Below are 23,901 nucleotides of genomic sequence, written 5' to 3'. Positions count from 1 at the left end.
CCTTGTTTTCAGATCTTGAGAAAAGTAACAGGAAATTTAACAGAAATTGAGGGAAGATTTTACAAACCAGTTCACTTCCTCACTTTTTAAGAAGTATTACTGAAAAAAAAAAAGAAAAAGAAAAAGAAACCGAAACAATAGAATGACAAGTAGTCTTTAAATTTTTATTTTTATTGTCAGTCAGGCAAAGAAATTCTCAGCACATATCTAATGCAGGCTATTGAAACTGTGTAAAAAAACCAAGTCACTGAGTTATGATCACTCAACTACAATATCCAGGCAAATCTTTCTTCTACCGTAGTCAGAATTACTATGCAGTTGATAGTGTTGGCATGTTCATAGCTACCATCTGACACCACACTTTTTCAAAATCCTCATAATACTCAATCTCATCACATAGGGGTGTAAACTACAATGATACTACTGAAATACTATTTCTACATGGCTGAAGATTCTGCAGCACCAGAAAATTTACCACAAAACCCCACTAACACTTGCTACTAAAATTAATGGACTACTTTACTGAAGACAAATAATGGAGGGATGGGAGGTGTTGTCAGTAAATCCAAAATTCTTATGAGCAGATCTACAATTCAGGGATAGTTTCATTATGACAATGTGTAATTTCAACTCTTAAAACACCTGGAGAAGGTTAGCACTGGAACAGTACCATCATCTGAAGACACAGTACATTCCATTCACCGTCTGGGAGAGCTGGGTGTTGGAAAGGAAGGATAACATCACACTTCCTTTTCTAATCAGGTCTAGTGACAGACTTTTCCTAGCTATACTCAATCAAAAAGCCACAGCTGTGGAATTAGAGCTTTTCCTACTAACCTAAATGCATACAAGGTATGTAAGAAAATTTTTGAAATATGCTACATGAAACACAGTCAATTGTGAGAGCCAATATATTGTATTGATTATTCATTGAGTTTTTCAGACTTTCTAACATGACCTCTGTATTCTTGATACTAGGTCTGTAATACATCAAGAGCAGTTAAACTAAAATTAATATTTAAAAAAAGGATATTAAAAAAAAAAATGCAGGTAAACTCTTCAGCTGATTTGTAACTATTTGGTTGCTCTGTGACCTCCGTAGTTTTCAGTGCTACACAACTAGGGAGACAGAGTGCACGCACAACTGACTTGAGCCACAAAAATGTTGGGGTTCAGGGTCCCAGTGTCTGTTAGGTGAGACAAGGCACATCTGCTGTCACCTCTGCAGCATCCCAAGGACAGCACATTTCATGCAGGGAGAGAGATTTGCTACGAGTGCTGTAGCCCAGGGAGATCTGAGAAATGTGCATTGCAAAAAATCAAGAGAAGAGAGAGTGAAAGCACATCATTTATAAAACAGCTTGACTGAGCAAGTAAGTCTGATTACCTGCACCGTGCCACTATTGTCACGATGGCTCCACAGGGAGCACATTCATTTGTCATTTCCACCGTACCGTATCTCAAGACATACAAGTATTACATCGAATGCATCCTCAGCAGTTGGCTCTCAGCCTGCTTTCTGGCACATCTCAAATCCACAGATAAATGCTCAGGAGCAGCATGCTGCTCTTCATCACCCTATTTCTAACCTCTTGTAAAGCATCTGCACACAGGCTTTATTTCACTTATTTTCCCGGGTTACTCTCCGTTACAGATATTTGCATTTGAAATAGGTGAGAGTGCTCCTTGTGGGACTCCAGGGCCTGCGGGACCCTGCCAGAGCCAGGGTGCTGCCAGAGGGGCAGGACCCAGAGCGAGTCAGGGTGGCAAAGGCAGAGGGAGAGGGGGAGGTGGAGCGGGGTAGGGTAGCGTAGCCGGAGCGGGACAAGGTGAAGGACGAGCGGTTCAGGGAGCTGTAGGGAGGGCGTGTAAGTGTGCCATAGGTGGCACGGGTGGATGAGTAGCCCAAGCGCCCCTCGGGGCTCCACAACGATCGGGAGGTGGGAGCCCATGTGGAGCCAAAGCGAGTGGTGGTCTCATAGGAAGGGCCCCACTGAGAACCACACAATGAGCGAGAGCCAGAGGTGCCCACAATCTGGGAGATGGAGCGAGAGGTGGGGGCACAGAGGGAGCGGGCGGTGGGACCTGCCAGGGGGCGCGGGGATGGGGAGCACGGCAGGCCGGCAGCAGCCGAGGTGTCCAGGGGCTGAGCGGCAGGCGAGCTGGCAGGCCGGGCCCCCGTGGCCACCAGCGAGGCGGAGGTGGGCGAGCACAGCGAGTGGGCTGCGGGGGGCCCCACGGGCCGGGGGGCTGGAGAGCACAGCGAGTGCGATGCCGGGGGTCCCACGGGACGGGCCGCTGGGGAGCACACCGAGTGGGATGTGGAGGCAGTGCCCACCTGCAGCACTGACGGGGTGCTGCTGCGGTCAGCAGCACGGGGCGCTGGGGACGCCACTGGGGAGCACATGGAGTGGGCTACAGCGGCATTCAGGGGCTGGGAGGTCAGGGTGGCCGCTGGGCCGCACGCAGGCTGGGTGGTGGGAGAAGGTGTGGAGCTGCAAACCACATGTGAGATGGAGGCACCGGGCACTGAAAGGGGAGTTGCAGGTTGCATGGGACTGCCAATGGTGTGGATTACTGGAGAGCACATGGAGTAGGATGGCGGAGCAGACATAGGGACTGCCTGGGTTGCCCCATTGGGACTGGGGCCACCCATGAAGTGGGTCAGCAGCGCACTCACCGCATTATTCGTGGGGACAGAGACAGAATAGGACATCGGCCCCCCTCCACCTCCAGAGGGGTGTGTGGGAGCAGGACCTGTCTCAAAGACCACGTGAGGCATAGGGGTGCAAACAGGGTTGGATGCTGGGGCTGGCATGGAGCTGTACATGGATGGAGCCATTGGAGCACACGTAGCAGGAGGTACGGTCTCGCATATGACACGGAAGCCAGGATCGCATCCCATCTCAAAACCAGGATTGATGCTTGGATTGAAGCCTTGGTTGCAAATGGTATTGCATAAGGGATGGCCTGCAGGCAGGTACACAAAATCGTACACAGGCTGTCCCCCTGCACTGCAGTTTGGATTGCACACTGGGATACATATGTATTCACACATGGAGTTGAACGCAGGATCTGCCACAGGGACAGCCGTTCCCGCTCCCCCAGAGCCGTTCATGGGGACCGAGCCATTCTCACACACTGGGAGTGACCCGTTCTGGCTGATGGGCAGGACACCGTTCTGGCCTGCTGTGCAACACACTTCAGCTTTGGCACATCCCTTGCAGTAGGCAAACTTGTGGCACCCAAGGTTGGCCAGGAGCCGGTGGCAGCCAAGCCTGTAAGGTGTGAATTCCACAACGGTCCGTGCCTGTTGGTTGGATGCCAGCGTTCCCAAACTGGAGCAAGACAAAGAAAAATATTAGGACCGTAATCCTTAGCTCAGAGACCTACGTGCTACAAGATAAGCACACAAATTAAGTTTGATTTGTTATGACATATTTTAGAAACAAACTGTTATGGCAACTTTGTTATTCTTGTCTTTTTCAAAAGAAACCCATATTCTCTGTTGTGAAAAGCATGGTAAAAACTTTTGTCCCAAAATAAGATTTGGAAGACTCCCACAGTCGCTTCTGTAATTGGAATTGGAAAATCATTTGTGGTACTGACTTGAATTCTTAAAAAGTGTAGCACCCTTCTGCCTCAAAGGTGTATTTATTGCTTACCATTTCCAGCAGTTCAACAGGGCAGCTTTGTGGAATCCAGTTCATTACTATTCAGTGAGAACAATTCTTAACTTCTTGCCCTCAAAACTAGTCATACTTTTGTCAGTTCTCCTTGTCATGAAAAGAAGCAATGCATATTAATGAACAGCTACTTTTCCTAGAATGTTACAGCATCTTGGAAGCTTCCAGTTTCCTGTGATTAACAGGTTATGAGCTTAGAATGCATATTGGTATTTCTCACTGTCGTTCTCTAATTGTTCCTATATGTGGTTAGTGCCAGTTCATGAATATTAAGAGGAATGTTATTATAAATTCAATAGGATTATAAGGGACAGGGGATCCAGCTAGTACTTCTCATAAAGAGAAGTGTACAGACAGATATTTGATGCACCCACTTAAATCTTGAGAAAAATGAAGCAGCAGCATTCCTTGCCAGCTTTAAATGATCAGTTTCAAGGGGAGTGAGGCTTCTAATGGAGTCTCAAACTAATAAGAGGCAAAATATCCTGTCCATGTGCTAAACACCACAAATATCAGAACTATTTTCTCTCTCAAAACCTGTTCTGAACTTGCACACAGTAGTCAACCTCCAATATTATCCCCACTTCAAGAACTGATGAACTTACTCAATGGTCATCGGCTCCTTGAATAAACCACAGCCTTCTAATGTCATTACACAATTCTTCATATCCTCCTGGAGAGGGTTGCAGAAGGAGATCTCTGCAGTACATGGTACTTTCAGTCTGGGTTGGCTCAGTAACTAGTTAGAAAAGAAACCAACATATTTTATGTTTTTTAATCCTTACAAAATTGACAATGAGGCAAATAAATGGAAAGGAAAAAAATTAAAAGGATTATTAATACTCATTTCTTTCTGACTTGCTTCTATGAACTGTATACATTACTAAGTTGACTGTTTTGCTTTAAAAGTCACACCATTCTCACTAAATCAAAAAAAAAAAAACCCAAACAATAAGATAAAAGAAGAATGTAAAATATTTCAAGTTTATTGGCATTGTACTTAGGAAGTGGCCAATAAGAGATCCCAGGTCTGTTCCTTAGATCCCAAATTCCATAATTAAAACTACTTACCTTTACGATAACAGGTGGTCTGTTGACCACAATATCCCTGCTCACCATCAGAATTTCTCCACACTCTGGGTCTGAGACAGCAACCACTTTCATAATGTTATGATCACAGAGATAAGGTCCATATTGATTATATGATATACACAGCGGAATTTTTTTCACTGTAAAACAAATTTATTTATTTTGTTTTTCTGCTTTTTTTATAATATTTCCCCTTTCCTTCCTCCTAAAGTTTAACTCACACCTACAATGGCTTAATTAAATATTAAATTATCATGACATCTTTGAAAATAGACAGAATTTTTCCTGACTTAGGGTGATGCATTGCTATTTTCAACAATCAGTTTCAGTGTTTTCAATTCATCTATCAGTGAATTTGCAAGATTAGTTGGTGATGATGATAATGATAATTATTAAGAAAAATTTGGAATCTTTCCTCCCAGTGTAATTCCTAAAACAATAATTCAAATATAGACAAATTAAAGACTCATAAAACAGAATTTTAATATCAGCCTGAAATTTTGTCTTATCTGTTATAATGAAAGAGATCTTGTTTCTTCCAGAAAAATACATTACCTATGGAAACAGGCATTTATGTTCTGCTACACATTTGCACTTCCCAGCATATGGTATGCCTAGGTGCTCTAAGCAAGTGTTTTACACTGGGTGATCTGGGTGATATCTTCTGGCCAAAGGAAACATTGCTTTTCTATTACACAATTTCAGCTTTATCCTTGTATTGCGTATAGAGTCCAGAATCAAAATTTTAATGAAACAAGTTTTTAAACTATCATAAGAATCTCTAAACCTTGAGAAATTAAGGAAAGACTACAATTTACTTGTCACCATACATGTAGTATTGACATGGTGTTTATTTTTGAGTGATAACCCTAAAGGGAATTCAGCCGTCGATATTTAACACTGTACACATCTCACTTCCCACCACTATTAGGAAGTCTCCACAAATCCTAAAAACCAACTAGCTCCCAAAAAGAACAGAGTAGTAGACAATTTCACCCTCTTACCTTCCCTTGGACCCAATGTGACATTCACACAGTCTTTCCAAAATTGATCCATTGGACAACCACTGTAGGTTATAATTTGTGCACACAGATTAAACTTCAGGGTTTTGTTCTCATTACGCAAATTTTCAAGCAGCCAGTTCAGTTGGACATCTTCACCATACATTGGGCAGTTGGCCATCTTTAACCTCATGTTAATTCCGGAGTCACTCAGAAATGGGTTTTTCAGAGACGATAACTCTCTGTCGATATGACAGTTGGAAGCATTGCAATACCCTGGGTGAATCCTTCTGTAAGCCCGGTAATAGGCTTCTTTGTTTTTCACAGAACCTGTTGAAGAAGATATATGATAATGAATTTGCTGGAGGCACAAGAACCCTATTATTATTCTACCCAAATAATAAAGATAATTAAATTTATTGCTTCTTTTTCCTGAAACCCAAAGTAGCAGGTTGTTGTAGAACAAATGCACCAGATAATGAAATACGAGAGACAGCAGACTGAATGCACAGAAGAAAATGAACACCTCAGGGAAAAAAAAATTATAAACCTTATTTTACTTTTATGTAGTTAAATATAAAAATGGTCATGTAAATCTCAAAATGTATAGTTAGTGTAAAACTCAAAATGTAACTCTATAACTCTTTAAAAGGCTAAGGGTGAATATGAGATGCTACCATTCTCTCAAAAGACAAAAGAAACTATCAATTGTTTTCTAACCAACCAAAAATAAACCAAAAATCCCCACAGAGCTTGCAAATGTACAATCAGCTGTGATCTACTGCTCATTCCTTTATGCAGTCATGCTGGCTGAATTCCTTCCATCTACTGGAATATGAAAATCAGTAATCCATGGCCCAAAGTAAGAACAGCAGAATATGCTAATAATACATGAATTTAGTAAGTAGGCATATTTTCTGACAGACCTAGTACAAGGAGAAACAAGTAAGGTGTTAATCCTAGGTTTAGAAGAATAAGTGGGTTTTTTTAGATTATCTCAAGTCTGCTAATATTTTAAACTACTTTAAAGGTGAGACCAAAGAACACATGTCCTGTGAGGAGCATCTAAGAACTTTGGCTTTGTCTAGTTTGGAGAAAAGGAGGCTGAGCAGTGACCTCATTGTTCTTTCTAGCTTCCTGAGAAGAGGAAGTGGAAGGGGAGGTGCTGAGCTCTTTTTCCTGGTGTCCAGTGACAGGAAGCATGGGAACAGTTCAAAGCTGTGCCGTGGAAGGTTTAGTCTAGACATTAGGAACAATTTCTTTATTATGAGTCTGGTCAAACAGTAGAACAGACTTCCTAGACAGGTGGTTGATGGGCCATGGTTGTCAGTGCCTTAAAAAGAGGTATTTAATAGTATGTTTCAACTTTCACTAGTCCTGACATGTGAGGCAGTTGGACGAGATGGTCATTGTTGGTCCTTCCAGCTGAAATACACTATCCTAATTAGTATGTACTTTGTTTGAATAATCTAAATATATTTAGAAGTTTTAAAATCAAGGTCTTTGAAGAGAAAAGCATCTGCCTCTTTCTCTAAAATTAAAAGACAATTTCTGATTGTTTTGCATATTTAAACACAGGAGAGATTACTTTGATACTTTTATATGATTAGGCTGTAAAATTTCCTCCAACCCATTAAATATGTTTTCATCTTACCTAGTTCATACTTGTAAGCTCCAGTGATATCTTCAAATTGCTCACTGCCAACACTCTTGGTGATTAGACGTTGTCCACATGGCCATGTGTCACAGAAAAATTTTGTTCTTTTGGCATTGTTTTGGGAAAGCCAGCCAACATAGTTTGAATTTACTCGAGAAAACATATGATGACCATCATAATCCAAGTCCAGTTCCCCTTCCCTGATGCTTCGAACCCATGTAGGACCACTGCAAGCTGAACCTAAACCAGAGAACAAAAATGTTATAACACATCGTAACCTGTGTAGTAGGGAAATTCAGCAATGTAATCTGAGGAAAATTATTCCAACTATAGTAAAATTACCTCTGCCTGTTTCCAGAGGTGTTGGATCCAGACACTGCCAGTCACCACAGCACTGGTTTATATCTCTGCGAGCCATCCAAGATTCATTCCAGCAGTGGTATCGCCTGTAGAATGAAGGAATAATCAATTAAAGATGTCTCTTGGATTACCAAGTTTAACACCTATGACAGAGGAAAACCATGTTAGCAATAATTTTTTGATCAACTGAAGATTTTGTATGTCTAAACACTGTTAATGAAGTTTGTGACACGAGTGCTTTTGTTCGCTTTTTATCGCTCAGGCTCGAAATTTGTTCCAAAACCCCACAGACCTGATTGCAAAACATGTTTCTTTTAGTAGATAACATGACAACACAGTTCTCCTCTTTAAGTTTAACAGGAATTGAAAGGTTTATAAGAATAAAACAATCCATTACAAGGAACTTCAAGAGGACAACACAGGTATCAACCAAGTGATTATGACTGAAGATAAAAGTCCATATTAGTGATAAACTTTCCCTAGCGTTTCATTATCTACTTCACACCTTTACAGCTACTAAGTTTGATGGGCTTATTTTTTTCACTTGAGAAGGATAAGCAGGCAGCATGGATTCTCACAAGAGGTTTTACTCTTTTCTTTTTTGAAAATCTACATTGAGTAGATTGAAAATCTACTATCTCTTTAGTAATGTCATAGTTTTGAAATGCATTATTAAGAAACTGAAGAGCATTACCCCAATAAAAAAAAAGATACACCAAAGAGAAACACTGATCTGATAAATTTATACAGGTTTTCTTATCATGCAATTTTTAAAAGGGCAAAACTATTTACCATAGTTTGTCTTTGCCACACAGGTTTTTACCAGTAGAGTCAAAAATCTCATTGATACCAAGGGGATTCTCAATTGAGCAAGGAAAACAGAAGCTTGTGACAACACGGCTTGGAATTCCCAAACACCTCATCACTGTAAGAAAAAAATATGAATGAATCGTTACAAATCACAATTAGGCAAATCCTTCACTTATTCTATACATAATTATCTTATATTTTAATTTGCAGTTATATAAATACAATGGATAGGAAGAAATATTTGGGATGCAGTATCTTCAAAATTATTTTTGGTTCTTGAAAAGCAGTTTGAAAAAAAGCCTAGCAGAAAAGAATGTTTTTTTACTCTTCTACCTTAAAAAAATAAAAACCAAAAACATCCACAAAAACAGATGGTTTAAGTTCAGAAATCATTAACCTGATTCTGCACTAATAAAACATTTTATTTTAATATATAAATAATGTGATACATACAGATTCACCTACAGGACTTCAATTTAAATTTTTTCATTCAATGTAGATGCAGGTTCAGTAGATAAATGGTATAAAGCTGGAACTCAGATCTTTTGTCTGTAGAGTTTAGTGCACTATTATCTAATCTTTTGCATTAAAAGGAGAATATAGCCTAATGCTCTTGTGTTTTGAGGGAGACATTACTATAGATCTTCCTGTTCATAATTTAATGTTTTTTCTTATCCTTCAAACATCACCCAAAACATAAATTTTAGCTCCACAATGGGGTTGTGGAGGTTGTGTTGGTTCCTTCCAACCCCAACTGCTCTATGATTCAATGATGCTGCACTTGCTCTGTGTTTTAATAAAAGTTTCAGTATTGATAACTGCATAGTATAAAGGTGACAGAGAAGATGGAACTACTTTTCTTGCTCTTCAACCTGTATAGGAGAGCAAAATGTTGATAATAAACACTATATCAGGAACATGAGAAAAATACTCAATTTCTTTTCTAGTAAAATGCTTATGAGTGAAATTATTCAAGTAGTTTTAAGAGTCAGAGGTTTTTGATCCTTGTTTTCTCTCTTCTTTTCTCTATGAACTAGGTAAAGGCAAACTGAAATACCATACCTGTGCACATTACTGAAGCAAGAGATCCACAGTACCCATATCTGACCGGCCTGCATCTGCCACTGTACCACTGCTGTAGAATAGGGACACTTCCATTCCAGCAAAATGGCTTTGTTCCTTTCAGGTAATCATTGCTTTCTGGAATCTTCATGATACTGTTAGTGGTATGGCTACTTATCTAGAAAGATAAAAGAAAACCAATCTTTTCAAATAGCCAACCATATCCTCACATTCCAATCATGTCTCAAAATTATCAGAGATTATCATTAAAAGTTTAATTTTCCAGGGAATCTGAGCACAGGAAGGATTTCCCCTGCTCACCTGCTGTGTTAGATTATCGTGGAGTTTGTCCTTCTACAATACAATGAAGTGTGACCTGATCTATTCACAAGTCTCACACTCCCACAGATCTTACCATGTGATTAACCACCATGCTGACATGCACAGGGTCATTGCGCCAACAGTGGTCACGATCAGAGCCATGGTGATAACTCGCACCCATATCCAAGATCTTCAAGCAGATATCCAGAATCCCATCTTCAAACTGAGGAAAAAGACAATAACATAGGCATCATGGTATGCTGATGTTGCTAAAGTACCTTTCTTATCAATAATCTAATCTTCTTTCTATATGAGTTGTCTTTCACCTCTCCTGCCCTTGTTTTCCTTTTTTTCTTTTTTTTCTTTCTTTTGTTAAATCAAGCACAGCTCCTAGTAGTCCACATGGTATTGCCTATCTGCCTGAAGGAAAACCAAAGGCAAAAACATGTAATTTTTACTTATTTTTAACCAATGGAATAATTTTCCTTCTGAAGCACAGTGTTTACTTCACCTGTTCCCAGAACATTTTGCAATTTCCCTCGTTTTACTTTCTTCCAGTTATTTGGGCTACAGTGCAATTCTCAGACATTTTCATTTGTGTATGCATAGTCTGAACTGATCCTAAAAACCTTTGCACTACAAATAGAGCATACATTTCTGAAAAAAGTACAAACACTTCATTTATCAGTATATGGATGTCATCTATTTCTGAACAAGTGTGAGAAAAATACCTGTCCAAAGTGCCATGGTCGAGAGGTTATGTGTTTGTGGACTCCTTCATACAATATTCCATGTTCATTCAGAACATATTCTTCTCTATGGGCCTGATTGTCCAAATACACAGGGTCATCTAGAAAAGATGAAGACCTTCATTCAGACAAAATGCATCTTTCTAGTACTTCTGTGTTTCTGCATCACTGGATCCCTCTTTCCTTTCCTACCAGTTTTTGATGCATACGTTTATGTTGAAGGTTGTGGGCTCTTTAAGCACTCACAGACAATTCATTCCTACTTACAGCTAGATAATATCTTTATTAAGTCTCTCCCTGCTGTAGAACACATTAATGGAAGAGCTTGCAATTTATCTTCACACTAAGCTGTTCTACAAGTCAAACACTCAGCAAGAGAGTTGTGTATCTGATTTAGATCAAATCAGCACAGACAATGTGAATATTTGTCATGTAATGATTTTGGCGAGGTCCTACAGACTCCAGAATTGCTTGAGCCAGATCTACAGAATTTAATTTGGATTAGTAGTGCATTATTTTATGATGACAACACAGTATTCACAGAATTACTAAATGATTGAAGTTGGAAGGGGCCTCTGGAGGTCCAGCCAGTTTCCCAGGCCACATCCAGATGTCTCTTGAATATCTCGAAGGATGCAGACTCCACAGCCTCTCTGGGCAACCTGTGCTAGTGCTTAGTCACTCTCACAGCAAAAATGTGTTTCCTGATGAACAGAGGAAACTTTCCAATGCTTTCTATCCTGTCAAGACTCTGTAATAGTTGTGGGGAAAAAATTATACTCCACTCCTTCTACCACTAAAAAACAAATCAAAACAATGGCTGAGACAGTCTTGAACTTGGAGGGAAAAGATTAAAAAGAACAGAATTACATCTCTCCTTGATTCTCATTGTTTCTACTACATCCTTTACTCACCAGCTAAATAATAAATAACTTCAGCAGTTTTAGTCCTCATTAGCTATTTTTCTTAAAACAATCTGATTGCCATTAGAGTTCTTACCTGCACACCAAGGGTTAAAAAGGACATAAAAATCTCCAAGACACCGCTGATATGTGTGACCACAAGATGTGATTTGCATATTGAGAATATAACGGCCAATGCAGACATTGGAAGGAGGAAACACGCTGATACTGATGCATTTTGGCTGATGAACTTTGTAGGAGGCACTCCAGCAGGTTTGATCCAGACATCTGCCCATTGGGAAGGTGCATTTTGTCTCATTTGATTCACAGGGTCTGATGCCTTTTCAGGAAAATAAAAACCACTTCCATCAGACTAAACAAAGTACATGTAAAAGGCTAGTAATTTGCTTAGGCATCATTTGCAAGGCGAAGCTCCCAAGGGTGGATTTCTTTTTCACTTGTCACTTCTCTAGCAGAGTGAGAAAACTTTACATATTAGAAGAACTATCTGATTTAGGGGAAGGTAGCCTCTTCACATGGAACATGAGAAGGATATGGGAAAATGAAGACTATGAAAGAAGTCTTCTGAAGTCTATGGGAAATATTATTAATCAACAAAGGACTAGCAAAGTCTACAGAGTGTTTGGGAGTAACTACCTGTTTCCACGGTGAAAGCAGCCTGGTCCACGGAGTCATCCCAGTCTCGATTTTGGAAGCGAGCATATAAGCTAAAGGCTTGCCCTCTCCTTATTATCTGTCTGTCAGTTCCGAAGAAATGGGTATTATGTATTTGACAGTTGGAAGGACAGTTCAAGTCGACTTCTCCCAGCTCAATAACTGCAGCACAGAGAAAGGAGCACAAAGAAAAAGCCCCATGTAATTAAGTTCCCAGCTTCAACTGTGGTGAAGATGAGGTGAAAGAGGAGACAACGATGAAAGACGGAGATAACTCTTTCAAAATTCATTAAAGACTTTGTTCAAAATTCAGCAAGACTGAAATTGAGACATATATCCATAAAAGTTCCTTTACAAGTTCACCGTGTTCCTAGCTTGCAGATGGAAACTTGTCTAACTCTTTGATTTTTGTAGCTGTGCTACAAGTTTCACTTCTTTTATATAGTGCCTGATTGTATTTTAAATACCTGATGCTGAAGGCCGATATTAGTATCTCTACTTGAAAAGCTGACTTTGCATTGTAATATTCTCTCCACTCATTACAGCATGCTATCTAAAGAAGTTACAGTTTTGCACATGCTATCATTTGAGATGTCTGGGTTTGTTTTATAATATAAATAAAAAAATTAAATAGAATAAATAAAAAACTTGATAACATGTATGTATTTGAAAGCTTAAGTGGAACTCCAAATTATTTATGCAAAGAAATAGATATATATAGCTATCCAAAACTTAAAATAATTTTGAATATGCATGCAGATGTCACAGTCTGCACTCCCAAAGTATTAAAAAGTTTGCAGATATCATTGAGGAACTTCATGGAGAAGGAAATACTCACAAATTGTGACATTTTAAAATGCTGACAATCTATCCCAGGTGCTGTGATTAGCTTGACAAAAATCTTGGCTGATTCCCCCTTAGGCATCCTGCCTGCATATCAGTCATTTCATAGGAGTAATTATGACACCGGTGCCAGAAGGATGGGTGGCAACATTCATCTTTACTTATTTGCATACAACTTTTTTATTTTCCAAAGTTCTTCATTCTAATTGAAGATGATGGGAGCCACAGATTCTCAGCAGTTTTGGAAATTTGGTTTACTGATGTACAAAGTCTTGTATATTATCATAATTTTAAAGGGTTAAGTTTGGTTCTGCTAAGCTACAGAAAAATCTAACAATGCAGCTTCTCTAACTACGTGGGTACCTACAGAATTAATATTTAAGGGAAAATAATTTTTCACATCCAAAACCAAGGGTGTATCCACTCAAGGGGAGACTCATAGCTAAGACTTTGGGATCAGGACATTTTTAACACAAACCAGTGGAGCTTCTCAGGATGAAAATTAAATAATAATTTAAATTAATTGGGGGTGGGAGGGGAGGTGGAATAAGTAGGGAAGAGGCAAAAAAAAGCAAGTTTTTCTGATTTGTTTTCCTTGAATAAAAATAATCTTATTTCTCATCTAGCTATTTAAACTTGGTAATGCATTGGTCGTTCAAATCTTCAACAGAGATCAGCAACAAATGCAGAGCTGGGTGCAACTCATGATAAAAATATGCACACAATCAACAATAACCAAAAAATACAGGAGTGCATTACATCATTATTGCTCATGAATACAACATACCTGCTGACAAGAACGAGCAACAAAATTGAACTGAAAATCTCATATCTTAATGAGAGTTGCCAACCATAACACAAAGTATTCTGGTCAAACCGAAAGTGCTTATAGCACACATGGCAAATTCCTGTGGTCAAGAACCCTGAAAGAACCTGATCCTCTCCTGGTCTCTGAAGGTGTTTATAAACCAAGACAACTACACTTCATCCACTCAGTAATCCAGCTGAACTGGAACATCAGGGAGCTGAGGTATTACATTTCCCAGGGAAGTTCTCTAAAGTCAGCCCACAGTTTGCTTATCAGATTTAAGTATTGCAACTGGATCACAAAGGAGCTAATGATTATTTTCTTAAGCAAAGACATCTCAGAAAAAATAAGAAAGGCAATTCAGTTTCACATTTTGTACTGGTTTTCTGCCTCTGGTAGAAACCTGACCATCAATTCCAGTCACAGGGTTTTCTCTATCAATTCATATTTTCCTTCATTCAAGACAGAATACTTCAGGTATTCATTGGAAAATAATTGCTTCTAGCAATTAATTCACTGTGAAACTAAGGATGAGTTTCAGCTGTAATCAGGCACATGGATTTACCTTTCTCAGACCATTTAAGCACAATAATCATAACTAAGCAATATGAATCTCTAAGCATATCCTCTTCTGCTTTTTATGCTAAATTGCTATAGCTATATGAGAATACTGAAAGCTAGCACTCTGTAAGTTATGCTGGAAATATTTTTTTTTCTTTTCCATGCTATTTCCTATTTTCAGAATTGGCTGTATTTTCACTAAATCTTTTCCATAGCTCTTTTTTTTCTTCATAGTAGTTTTTTTTCAAAAGTTGTTTTTTTCCCCTTTCTCACTAGTTCCACAAAGAACATCCAAACATACATGTAATCCCTATACAAAAATTTGTTCAATTTTTTAGGTCTGTACACATGATCATTTAATTATTTCTGTTTTCAGTCCTGGTTTAAGGGATATTAAAGTTTCAAGACACTTACCTTCCATTTTTCTTCTACATGTACTGGTATCTGAAGCACAGTACTGGTGGATATACCAAGCTCCTCAGCGAGACGCACTGCAAGGTCTGGCTGATCTCTGCCAACCAACCTAATTTCCTCTCAGTAACACTTATATTCAGAACTAAGAGGCCGTCACACGTGTTGCATCAACAAAATACCAGTTTTAAAAGAGGCCCCACCCATGTGTCTACTGATGCTCATAAATGATTCATTTTAACTTCCAGCATTATTAGGGAGAGTCCTGCGGCTGAAGGGAGGGAAGAGATCTTGGTAACCTCACCTGTAGAACAGTGCTCTCAGTGTCCCACAGCTTGCCCTGTCTCAAAAATACTTTAAAGTCAGGATGAATATAAACACATTTCAGAGTAAGCCATTATTTGTAGCCATCCAAAGTTGCCAGAAATACCAGCACCTACTGTTCCCTTCTGGCTAGACATCTTCAGACAGCTATGGAAAACAATAAGGAACACTAGACTAAAGCTGAATTTACACTCTCAGAATATGATAAGCAGCGGACATTTTTAGTGTAATGTAAGGAAAAAGCCCAACTTTCAGACAGTCTTCACAGCACTCCCTCCAAGGGGAGGTCAGAACAAAATGATCAGTTACAAACTTTTCCAAATAAATTGTAAAATATGCAGAGAGCATTGAAGTTGACAATAAAATTTAACCTAAAAATTACATAAGTTTTTTATATGATGTATTTCCTAGCCCACAGTTTTGCAGCTTCTTAGTTTACTCCTCCTCCTTTTCCCTGAAATTTTGAAAACATTTCCAACAATATCTGTGAACAAAAACCACGTTAATGCTTTAATACAAAATTTGTGCTATTTTATTTAGGTTCCAGGCATATTCAATAAAATAAAACAAAACAACCACAACAGTGTTCTCTTTGTACTCTCAGTGATGAGTAGTTTAGCCTGCAAATAGGAAACATGGATTGAAATTTCTTCTGGGAAAACCAGAACAAACATGTGCTACTAGTTTCCTCCTATCCTTCTTATGCCTCTATGCCAAGATTTACTCCATAAGCTTTCCTTTAAATCCCTCATAGTTATTCTTTGGATAAGGTTTTAAAAAAACCTAACCCTAAAATAAAACAAAAAATAACCCCAAACCAAGAAAAACTAAACACAAAAATCATTCATTGATATAGAAAGATTCAGAAAAAATGACTGAAGTTTAGTGATTTGCATAAATGCCTGGATTCTAGACAGTGCTTTAAGAAATCATGAAATTAAAAAGCTTAACAAACAGTGAAATAACTTAGTAAGCATAACCTAACAGCTCAGGTATTGTGAAATAACTTCAGAGAAACTAAAGCAAAGAAAAACATCAGCACATCGACAGTGGGTTTGGAAAAGAGCAGTTAAAAAAGTTTGTATGACTGATGCATATGAAAGCAAATGTAATTTTCAATGTGTTCATGTTTTGAAAATTATAAATGTTTGGCTAGTCAGTAGACAGACATGAAAAGTCTGAATCCTAAGTAGTTCATTCACCTCTCATGTGTTGGAAAGCTTTCTTTTTCTTAGTATTTACCATTTGACTATTGAAAAAAGAAAAATTAAAACCACCACTTTTTCATAAAAAATAATTTATCAGTCATACGCTCATAATCAACTTTCAATCAGCCTGCAAAATGGGAATGGTAGTGGTCAAGTTAGCCACCAGAGACCTGCCTACAAACAGATGCACATACTTGCATCCAGAGAATAGAACAGAAAAGTACCAAAGTTGTTCACAGTTCCAAGAATATATTAAAATCTCCTCAAATACATCTAGTTCAGTCTTCCGACTGAAATGTCTTGGTAAATGAAAGCCTGTGACAAATAAAAGAAAACAAATAGCAAGCATCAGTAAGTGGCTGCACCTGTGGGTTCAAAGAGACTTAATTAAGCATTTAAAATAATAAAGACCTGAATCAGGAGAAGAACACTTTCTGTATGGATATGAGTCACTGGCTTTAGTAAGTATGCTTGCTTAGATCCTTGAAGTTGCTTTGGTGCCTATCTGTCTCTGCAGGATCATTATATAGATGCCCAGCCCCAAAGCAAAACCTCCCAGATACCCAAGGTCCTGCCTATCGGTGTCTGCAGAGCCATCCAATTGCTGCTGCCAGCTCACAGCTCTCAGACTGGTTGGTCCTCTCACTCAAGCCCAAGCCTCGTGCACCTAAAGTAAGAATATTTAACAAGGCAGAAAATCATAGCATTCTGGCTCTCTTGATGCACTCAGTCTTACTTCTTTTGCCTACTAAGCCCTGCATCATATTCATTGCATTCAGGTCATCCATGCAGCAGGGCCACCACAGGATAAAAGAGCCATGGGAAACTGAGCACAAACAGGAAACACAGATATGGTTCAAAGAAAGGTTTTGCCTCTCAGTTTATGGCCTCTCTGATGTGTCTGGACTGTTGACTTCCAAGGCTGACATCAGTCCAAAGTGTCCCCTCCTGGACAGAAACAGTTCCCCTCCCTGCTTGACAGTGAGGTTACCAAGCTGAGGCTGATGATCCCTTGGTCCTAGCTGAGGGTGCTTTCCACTCCACCTCCATCTTTTTCCCTCACACTTTACTCAGCATTCACACAAGATGTCCTCAACGTTACTACAGTATCTTACACATGCAGACTTCTCTGACATGTACAAAGCAGATTATATGCCTGATGGAAGCCTGAAAATTCCGCAAGATAGCATAATTATGAAGATTTAGGCACTTCCAGAATTTAAGCCATTTAAGTTGTTAAGTTTCTTTAATGACCTTGACGTTGGCCTTACAACAGTAAGACTACACTTACCTTTTACAGTGGCTTGGTCTTTTTTTTAAAATATTACTTATGTTGCAATAAACTGACACACAATGAGCATTTACAAAGTCATGTGATGGGACTGCTAAGGGTCCAAAACCCCCATAGCTTTCAATTACCCATTAAGCCACCAGGAAAGGGTGAGGACTGAACAACAGGGCATTGCAATCACAGAAAGAATACCTCTGAATGGCACTGATGCAGTTCCACTGCATCACTAATATATTTGTGAACAGCAGAGAGGTTGCAGTAATCAAGCAGCCAAGCAAGAAATCCTTTCAAGAAAAAGGTACACAAAATGACAGATCAACAGGGGAAAAAGGAAGGAATCAGAAATTATGTGAACTGAGATTAAAGTGTTTTGGTGAAAGTGACATCTACTGGAAAGCTGGGGTAATTGCAGTTGTTGAAAAACTTTTTTCCAACTTATACATGTTTCAACAACCAGCCCTAAAGTTCATTTTTTTGTACTTGGTCATATAATTGCATTCCTTTGATCACTGGACCTGGAATTGATCTTATAGCACTGACTGACAGTTTAAAAAGATACCTGTCAAGGTAGTGTGTTTGAAATCATTAAGTGGCATCACATCTGCTCCTGAAAGTTCAGGAATATTCATGTCTAACAAGGAAAGGGGATAAAGAAGAAAAAATCAGATGTCACAGGTAAACTCTAAAATAAGCACATTTGTTAGGAATCCACATCTTACATCTAGAACTTCCATATTACAAGGACTACAGGCTGGCAAATTAATATGAACTCTGTCACAGAACACACCCAGAGTTTCTTAAAATTCATAAATTAATTTGCAATGAAATTGCCTTTCATTAAAGAGCCTGAAAGCACTAGCAGGTACTCTGTTAAGTGTAAGCAAGCATTACAACATCATATTTACAGGTGAATTAGGACAAAGAAATGCTTCAAATGAAATCTTAAACAAGAAGTCTGTGTGTTTTAAGAAGTACATGGCAGCTTTGTCTTTCTAGAAGCTGGAGGAAATTAGTAGCATTAAATAATTATAGGTGGTTTCTGACACCACGAAACCACCAGTCCTCATACAAAGAAACCAAAACTCCTTCAAGGAAGCTCCCATCCCATTCAAGCTGGACCATCACTTGGAGTCCTAGTGGAGTTACTTGCTTTCTTGTCTCAACCTCTTTACTGGCTTTCCCTTAACTGTGTAAGCCACTATTTTGCTCCATGCAGTAGGATGTTTTTTCAAAATCTCCGGTGCAGATGAGGAACACACATGCACACCTATAATGTTGCAGTATATGCAGAATTCAGAAAGGTCAATTACAGGACATGTACCTCATGACAGCAGGCAACATAATTTGTGCTTAAGGCGTATTGTCAACATATTTAGAATAGAACCTAGGTAAAATGCTAATCCATGTACCTTAGTAACAACAGTGACCAGGTTAACTGAATAGAATATAACCATAAACAAACATAAGTTTCAATTAGTAAATTATAATAAAAAGAAAAAAATTATTTGTTTACAAAAAAACCCCAACAAACAACAAACAAATCCAGAAAACCAAGGACCCAGCCCCTTTTCACAAATTAAGCTAGAACTTATAGCTGAGTAATTTGCCAGGTAACCTACTCTAAGTACTGTAAGTTCACTTTCAGAAGAGGTTGTTCCCAACTATATTTCAAAACGGAACTGGAATGAGCTAGCACTACTGTAAATTCAAACCTCAGCTCACTGAACAGTAACTTTCCCACACAGAGAAACCTATAAATCACCCAGCCTGTGATTATAACCCACCAGTCTAACTGCCCCAACAATCCAGTAGATACCATGGATCTGCTACCTGTACAGGCAATGCTAATTGGAAGAGACAGTCTGAGCAGTGGGAGTTGAAAGAATAAAACGAGGTGACATTTACCAAGTTGGCTCATAGAAGATTTGAGGCTCTCTGGAAGAATGCAAATTGGCTCCTATTCTGTTAATTTAAAGCTTTAATTTTTAATTAATCTTGTTTGTTTAAAAATATTGATTTTCTCTTCTAATGTTTTTTTAGTAGATGTTTGTTTAAAATTTAGTTATATAGGAGTAGAGTTCAGCATCTTGGGGCACAGGTCCAAAATACAGATATACATCCCAGTAAAAAAAGTGAGTCCTAATTACTGTTATTTGCAATATAAAGAGCTCTTGATTTCAGCTGGGAACTACTTCATGTTAAAAACACAGATGAGGAAATACTTTTATTCTGACAAACTGAGTTCAACACCTGAATGATGTAACTTTCTCAAGATTTCTAAAATTTTCCACACACTGCTTATTTTAAACTTAAAAATATGTAGTTATCATCTGGTTTTATTTTAAGCAGTTGGGAGTAGAAGATAAAATAGAGTTAAAATTGAAAAGAACTGACTCAAAATTATTGTCCCTTTCAGATCTCTGCAGTAGACATCTTACACATATACACAATAATGTTTATAAATAAGACAGTAATGTGTATGAAGAGAAGGTAGAAGCCTTGTATCAGAAATGCAAACCCTAATTTTTATTGGTTTTTTTTAACATGTACAGGCACACTTTCTACAATGAGAAACAGCATATTAACTCATTTGTAGGCTCTGGTGCCACTTTGGGGTTGCTTGCCCTGCTTGTTCAGGACTAATTAGACAGCAGGTTGGGGCAGACAAACCAACACATTTGCTGGAATACCAATCAATGGCATTGCTCTAATGGTATTTGCCTCAGCTTTCAGAGTCTTCCCAATAGTAGGGGATTAGCAATTGATTTTAGTGAAACATGGGGCTCTGTTTTCAGCAGTATAAACACAGCACAAGACACAGAATAAAAAGTGTCATAGGATAAGGAGCTGGAAGTGCTGGTTCAGATGGAGACAGGCACTAGCACAAAGCAAAGCAAGAGCTATTGTTCCCCCTTGATGGAAGAACTTTTATATATATTTTTAGCTGTGTTATAGGTTCCTCTCCACTTCTGAATCCTCATCCAACTCAAACTCTGTTCCTGCAACAGATTTTCACTTCTAATTCATTACTTTGTCATAAGGGACAGACAGGGCACGTCAACCACTAATAGCAATATCTGAAAGGAGGTCAAAACATAAATCAGGACTGGCATGGACACAGCTGATGTCTCTCAATATAAAGCAGCAAATACTTCCAGCTCCTGTACAAGCATGGCATACAAACATAGTCTTAGAATGATGCAGTAAAGACTTCCAACTCTTTTACAAATCCAGCCATACAGACACAGATATAAACACCAACACCTTTCTTTGAAGGCCCTTTTCTCCCTTTACTAGAAGTTCCTGAGTCAGTAGGCTTTCTTTTACTGCAATAAACATTATTGGCCCGCTTTGAGGTGTCTGCCTTTTGGCAAGAAGATCCTTGATGTCATATGTGGTGACACATAAAGCACCATAACATAGAGTGGCTACAATTAGATTTTTTAACATGACCATTTCCTAGCATTTTACCTTTTCTACAAGAGTTTCTGGTACACACCTAATTTTATATTAAATAAGTTTTACTAAAACACCCATTAATATGTTATATTAGACTATACAGGTGCAAGATACAAGAAGTCTTACACGATTATTTTAAGAAAGGTTTAAGATTAAGAAACTACTTTAGCTTAATTTAGATTCAATATACAGATGTTAATCAGTAAGCTGTCATACACACAGTGCAGGTGTTTTGGCAAAACTTTGTGTAGTTCTTGATTCAGCATTAATTTATACCATCAATAGACATTACAGAATTCACAGGAAGACAGCTGTTTTGGTTGTTTAGTTAGAGATTTTTAGCAAGATGCAGTGTGTAATGTTATTATGCTCACTGGACTGAATTTTAAGTAAGTTAATAAACTGGGTTTAGAGAAGTGTAAGGTGTTAGTTACATCTTGCCATGCTTTGTTTTGTCCTGAAAATTGGCATGGACAATTTGTTTTCACAACTTTTAATGAAATTCCTTCTCACATTGAAAAACATAGCATAGGACTGAATACGTATTCTTTTATACCAAGATGACCAGTAATTCAGAAATTACTGGCTGTGTACTGTTCCCCTCTGTACATAGGCAACTTTTCCTAATGCATCTGAGCAAAATTTCATGATGATGAAAGTAGAGGAATGACAACTTAATTGCATCATAAAAATAAGCAAGGAGACACCTACACACCCAGATATCACATACTTCAAGCAGCACTTTCCAGTTTTTCTAGTCAGCTTTTAAATATGACTGCATTTTAAGGATGTACTAAAATGCTTTGGGCAAGTTTGCTACCTACAAGCATGGATTCTCTGTTTGCTGAAGTTACAGCAGCCACAATCTCAATTTGCTGCATTTTCAACTAATACAGCTGCATTCAGTAATGTCTTGGTCTAATCATGAGCTCAATTATGTTTCAAAGCTTTTTTTTAACATCAAGTTTCTCAGTTTCTGTGCAAAGAAACTGAATACTCACAAGTTCTATGTCAAATAATTTTACTACACTAAGAAATCAATAAGAATATTGGGTCTATTTTTTGCTAGTTTGAAACACCACACATTAGACAGCGCCATCCTACCAGCCCATACAATAATCTGAAATGAGTTCTTTTTCATAAGCATACATCCAGCTGAGCAGTAATTACAGTGAAATGTCCTGTCATCTTTCCAAAGAATAGTAATTAGGGATATGAGCCTGGATGTCTTGTATGGTTATGGAAACATTTTTTCTTCTCAGTTAATGATCAGCCAAATAGTAAATCATTAAAAGGAAAATGACAAAGGGTGTGGATAGTGACTGTCATCAACCTGGTTCACCAGCCCCAAACTTTGTCATCATCCTTCGGAAGAGAAAGCCTGATGATGCCAAAGTTTCAATTCTTTGTGCTTCTTTAGAGAAGAAAACAAGTATAGCTAATTAATCTTGTTACCTTTTTATTGGTAACAAGTCTCTTCCTCTTTACTGATCTGGGAAAACATCTTTATATTAGACAAACTATCCCTGTTATGGGGGGTGAAAGGAGTCAAAACCATCTCACAGAAAATGTAGCAGTGTATCTATTACTGCTACAATAATTTAAAACACCACCTAAGAGCTCAGGCATATTCCTCACTGAAACTAACTTAGAATGACCATCACCTTCCACTTTCAGATCAATTTTTACTGCTCACGTACTGATTGACAGGAGGAATGGAAAAGACCGCCCAGGCTGTCTCACACCTCCATTTTTTTGAGAACAAGAATAATTTCTGTTACATGCACAGGTAACAAAGTACCTAATGGACATGAAATCTGGAGCTGGTTTTGGTTTAATGTCATGGTGTCAAATAAATATTTAACTATTACCGACTCTTGGTACTATAATTTTTTTTTTTTATTATTATTTTAAATTAACATTACCAATTGCAACTAGTACCTTCTTTGCATTTTTTTGAGTGATGCACACCAGTGTGTTATATGACCAACACACCAGTAACCGTAACATTTTCTTGGGACTTAGGAGAAGGAGACTCCAGATAAACAGGAAAAGCTGCTACAAACCTAACAGTGTAGGTGTGACTTTAGCTCTTATCTTTCAAATTATGTGTGACCTAATCCTAAAGCCCTTCCGGCAAAGTTTTATCCTCTCCACAATTTCAGTGAAAAATCATATTGTTAATCAAATAGGCACCTTTGTTTTGTTTTTTTTTCCTTTCTAATCTCAAGTATGGCAAACTTAGGTGAATTTCCCCTCAATGGGTAAGAACATTCCAATTAATTTTATTTTTTTTTAATCTACTACTAATTGTGAACTTGTTCAGAATTGTGAGACCTTCAGGCCAGCTGTTGGCCACCACAATAATGATGTTGCTTTGATTTTGGAGGAAGGAATGCGACAGTTGAGAAAAAATAAATTTTAGAACATAAGACACATCAGCACAGAAAGAAAACAAAAATTGTCACGATGACAGCAAAGCAGAATTGAGAGATTGTTTAATAAAGAACGCTTCCCTCTTTTCTAAATACTCTGATCAATCTTTTATTTTTTCCCCCAAAAAAGTAAATGTCATCAAATCTACTCAAAACTATTCCCCTTGCAATATTTGTTTTTCTTCTGCCAAACAATAATGCGTTTCAGGTTTTGCATTTCTTAAGCCAATATACTGCATACAAACCACA

The 23,901-nt window shown here is 38.3% G+C and overlaps 1 protein-coding gene across 1 annotated transcript; it reads right to left on the bottom strand.

The window, feature by feature from the left end:
• Positions 1-206: 206 nt before the first annotated feature.
• On the bottom strand, positions 207-12,460 carry LOC120502996 (protein-glutamine gamma-glutamyltransferase 5-like). The gene is made up of 12 exons (XM_039711071.1): positions 12,295-12,460; positions 11,735-11,977; positions 10,718-10,836; positions 10,081-10,209; positions 9,666-9,843; positions 8,586-8,718; positions 7,776-7,879; positions 7,431-7,673; positions 5,780-6,106; positions 4,758-4,915; positions 4,292-4,425; positions 207-3,338 (listed from the first exon to the last, which is right to left on the bottom strand). The coding sequence occupies exons 2-12, from the start codon at positions 11,931-11,933 to the stop codon at positions 1,649-1,651; spliced, it is 3,414 nt and encodes a 1,137-aa protein (XP_039567005.1). The 5' UTR covers positions 11,934-11,977; positions 12,295-12,460; the 3' UTR covers positions 207-1,648.
• Between the last annotated feature and the right edge of the window lie 11,441 nt (positions 12,461-23,901).

The sequence above is a fragment of the Passer montanus genome, unplaced genomic scaffold, assembly GCF_014805655.1.
Source record: "Passer montanus isolate IOZ18808 unplaced genomic scaffold, ASM1480565v1 scaffold24, whole genome shotgun sequence".
Lineage (NCBI taxonomy): Eukaryota > Metazoa > Chordata > Aves > Passeriformes > Passeridae > Passer > Passer montanus.
The sequence above is the reverse complement of the archived record's forward strand: the minus strand, read 5'-3'. Positions and strand labels throughout refer to the sequence as shown.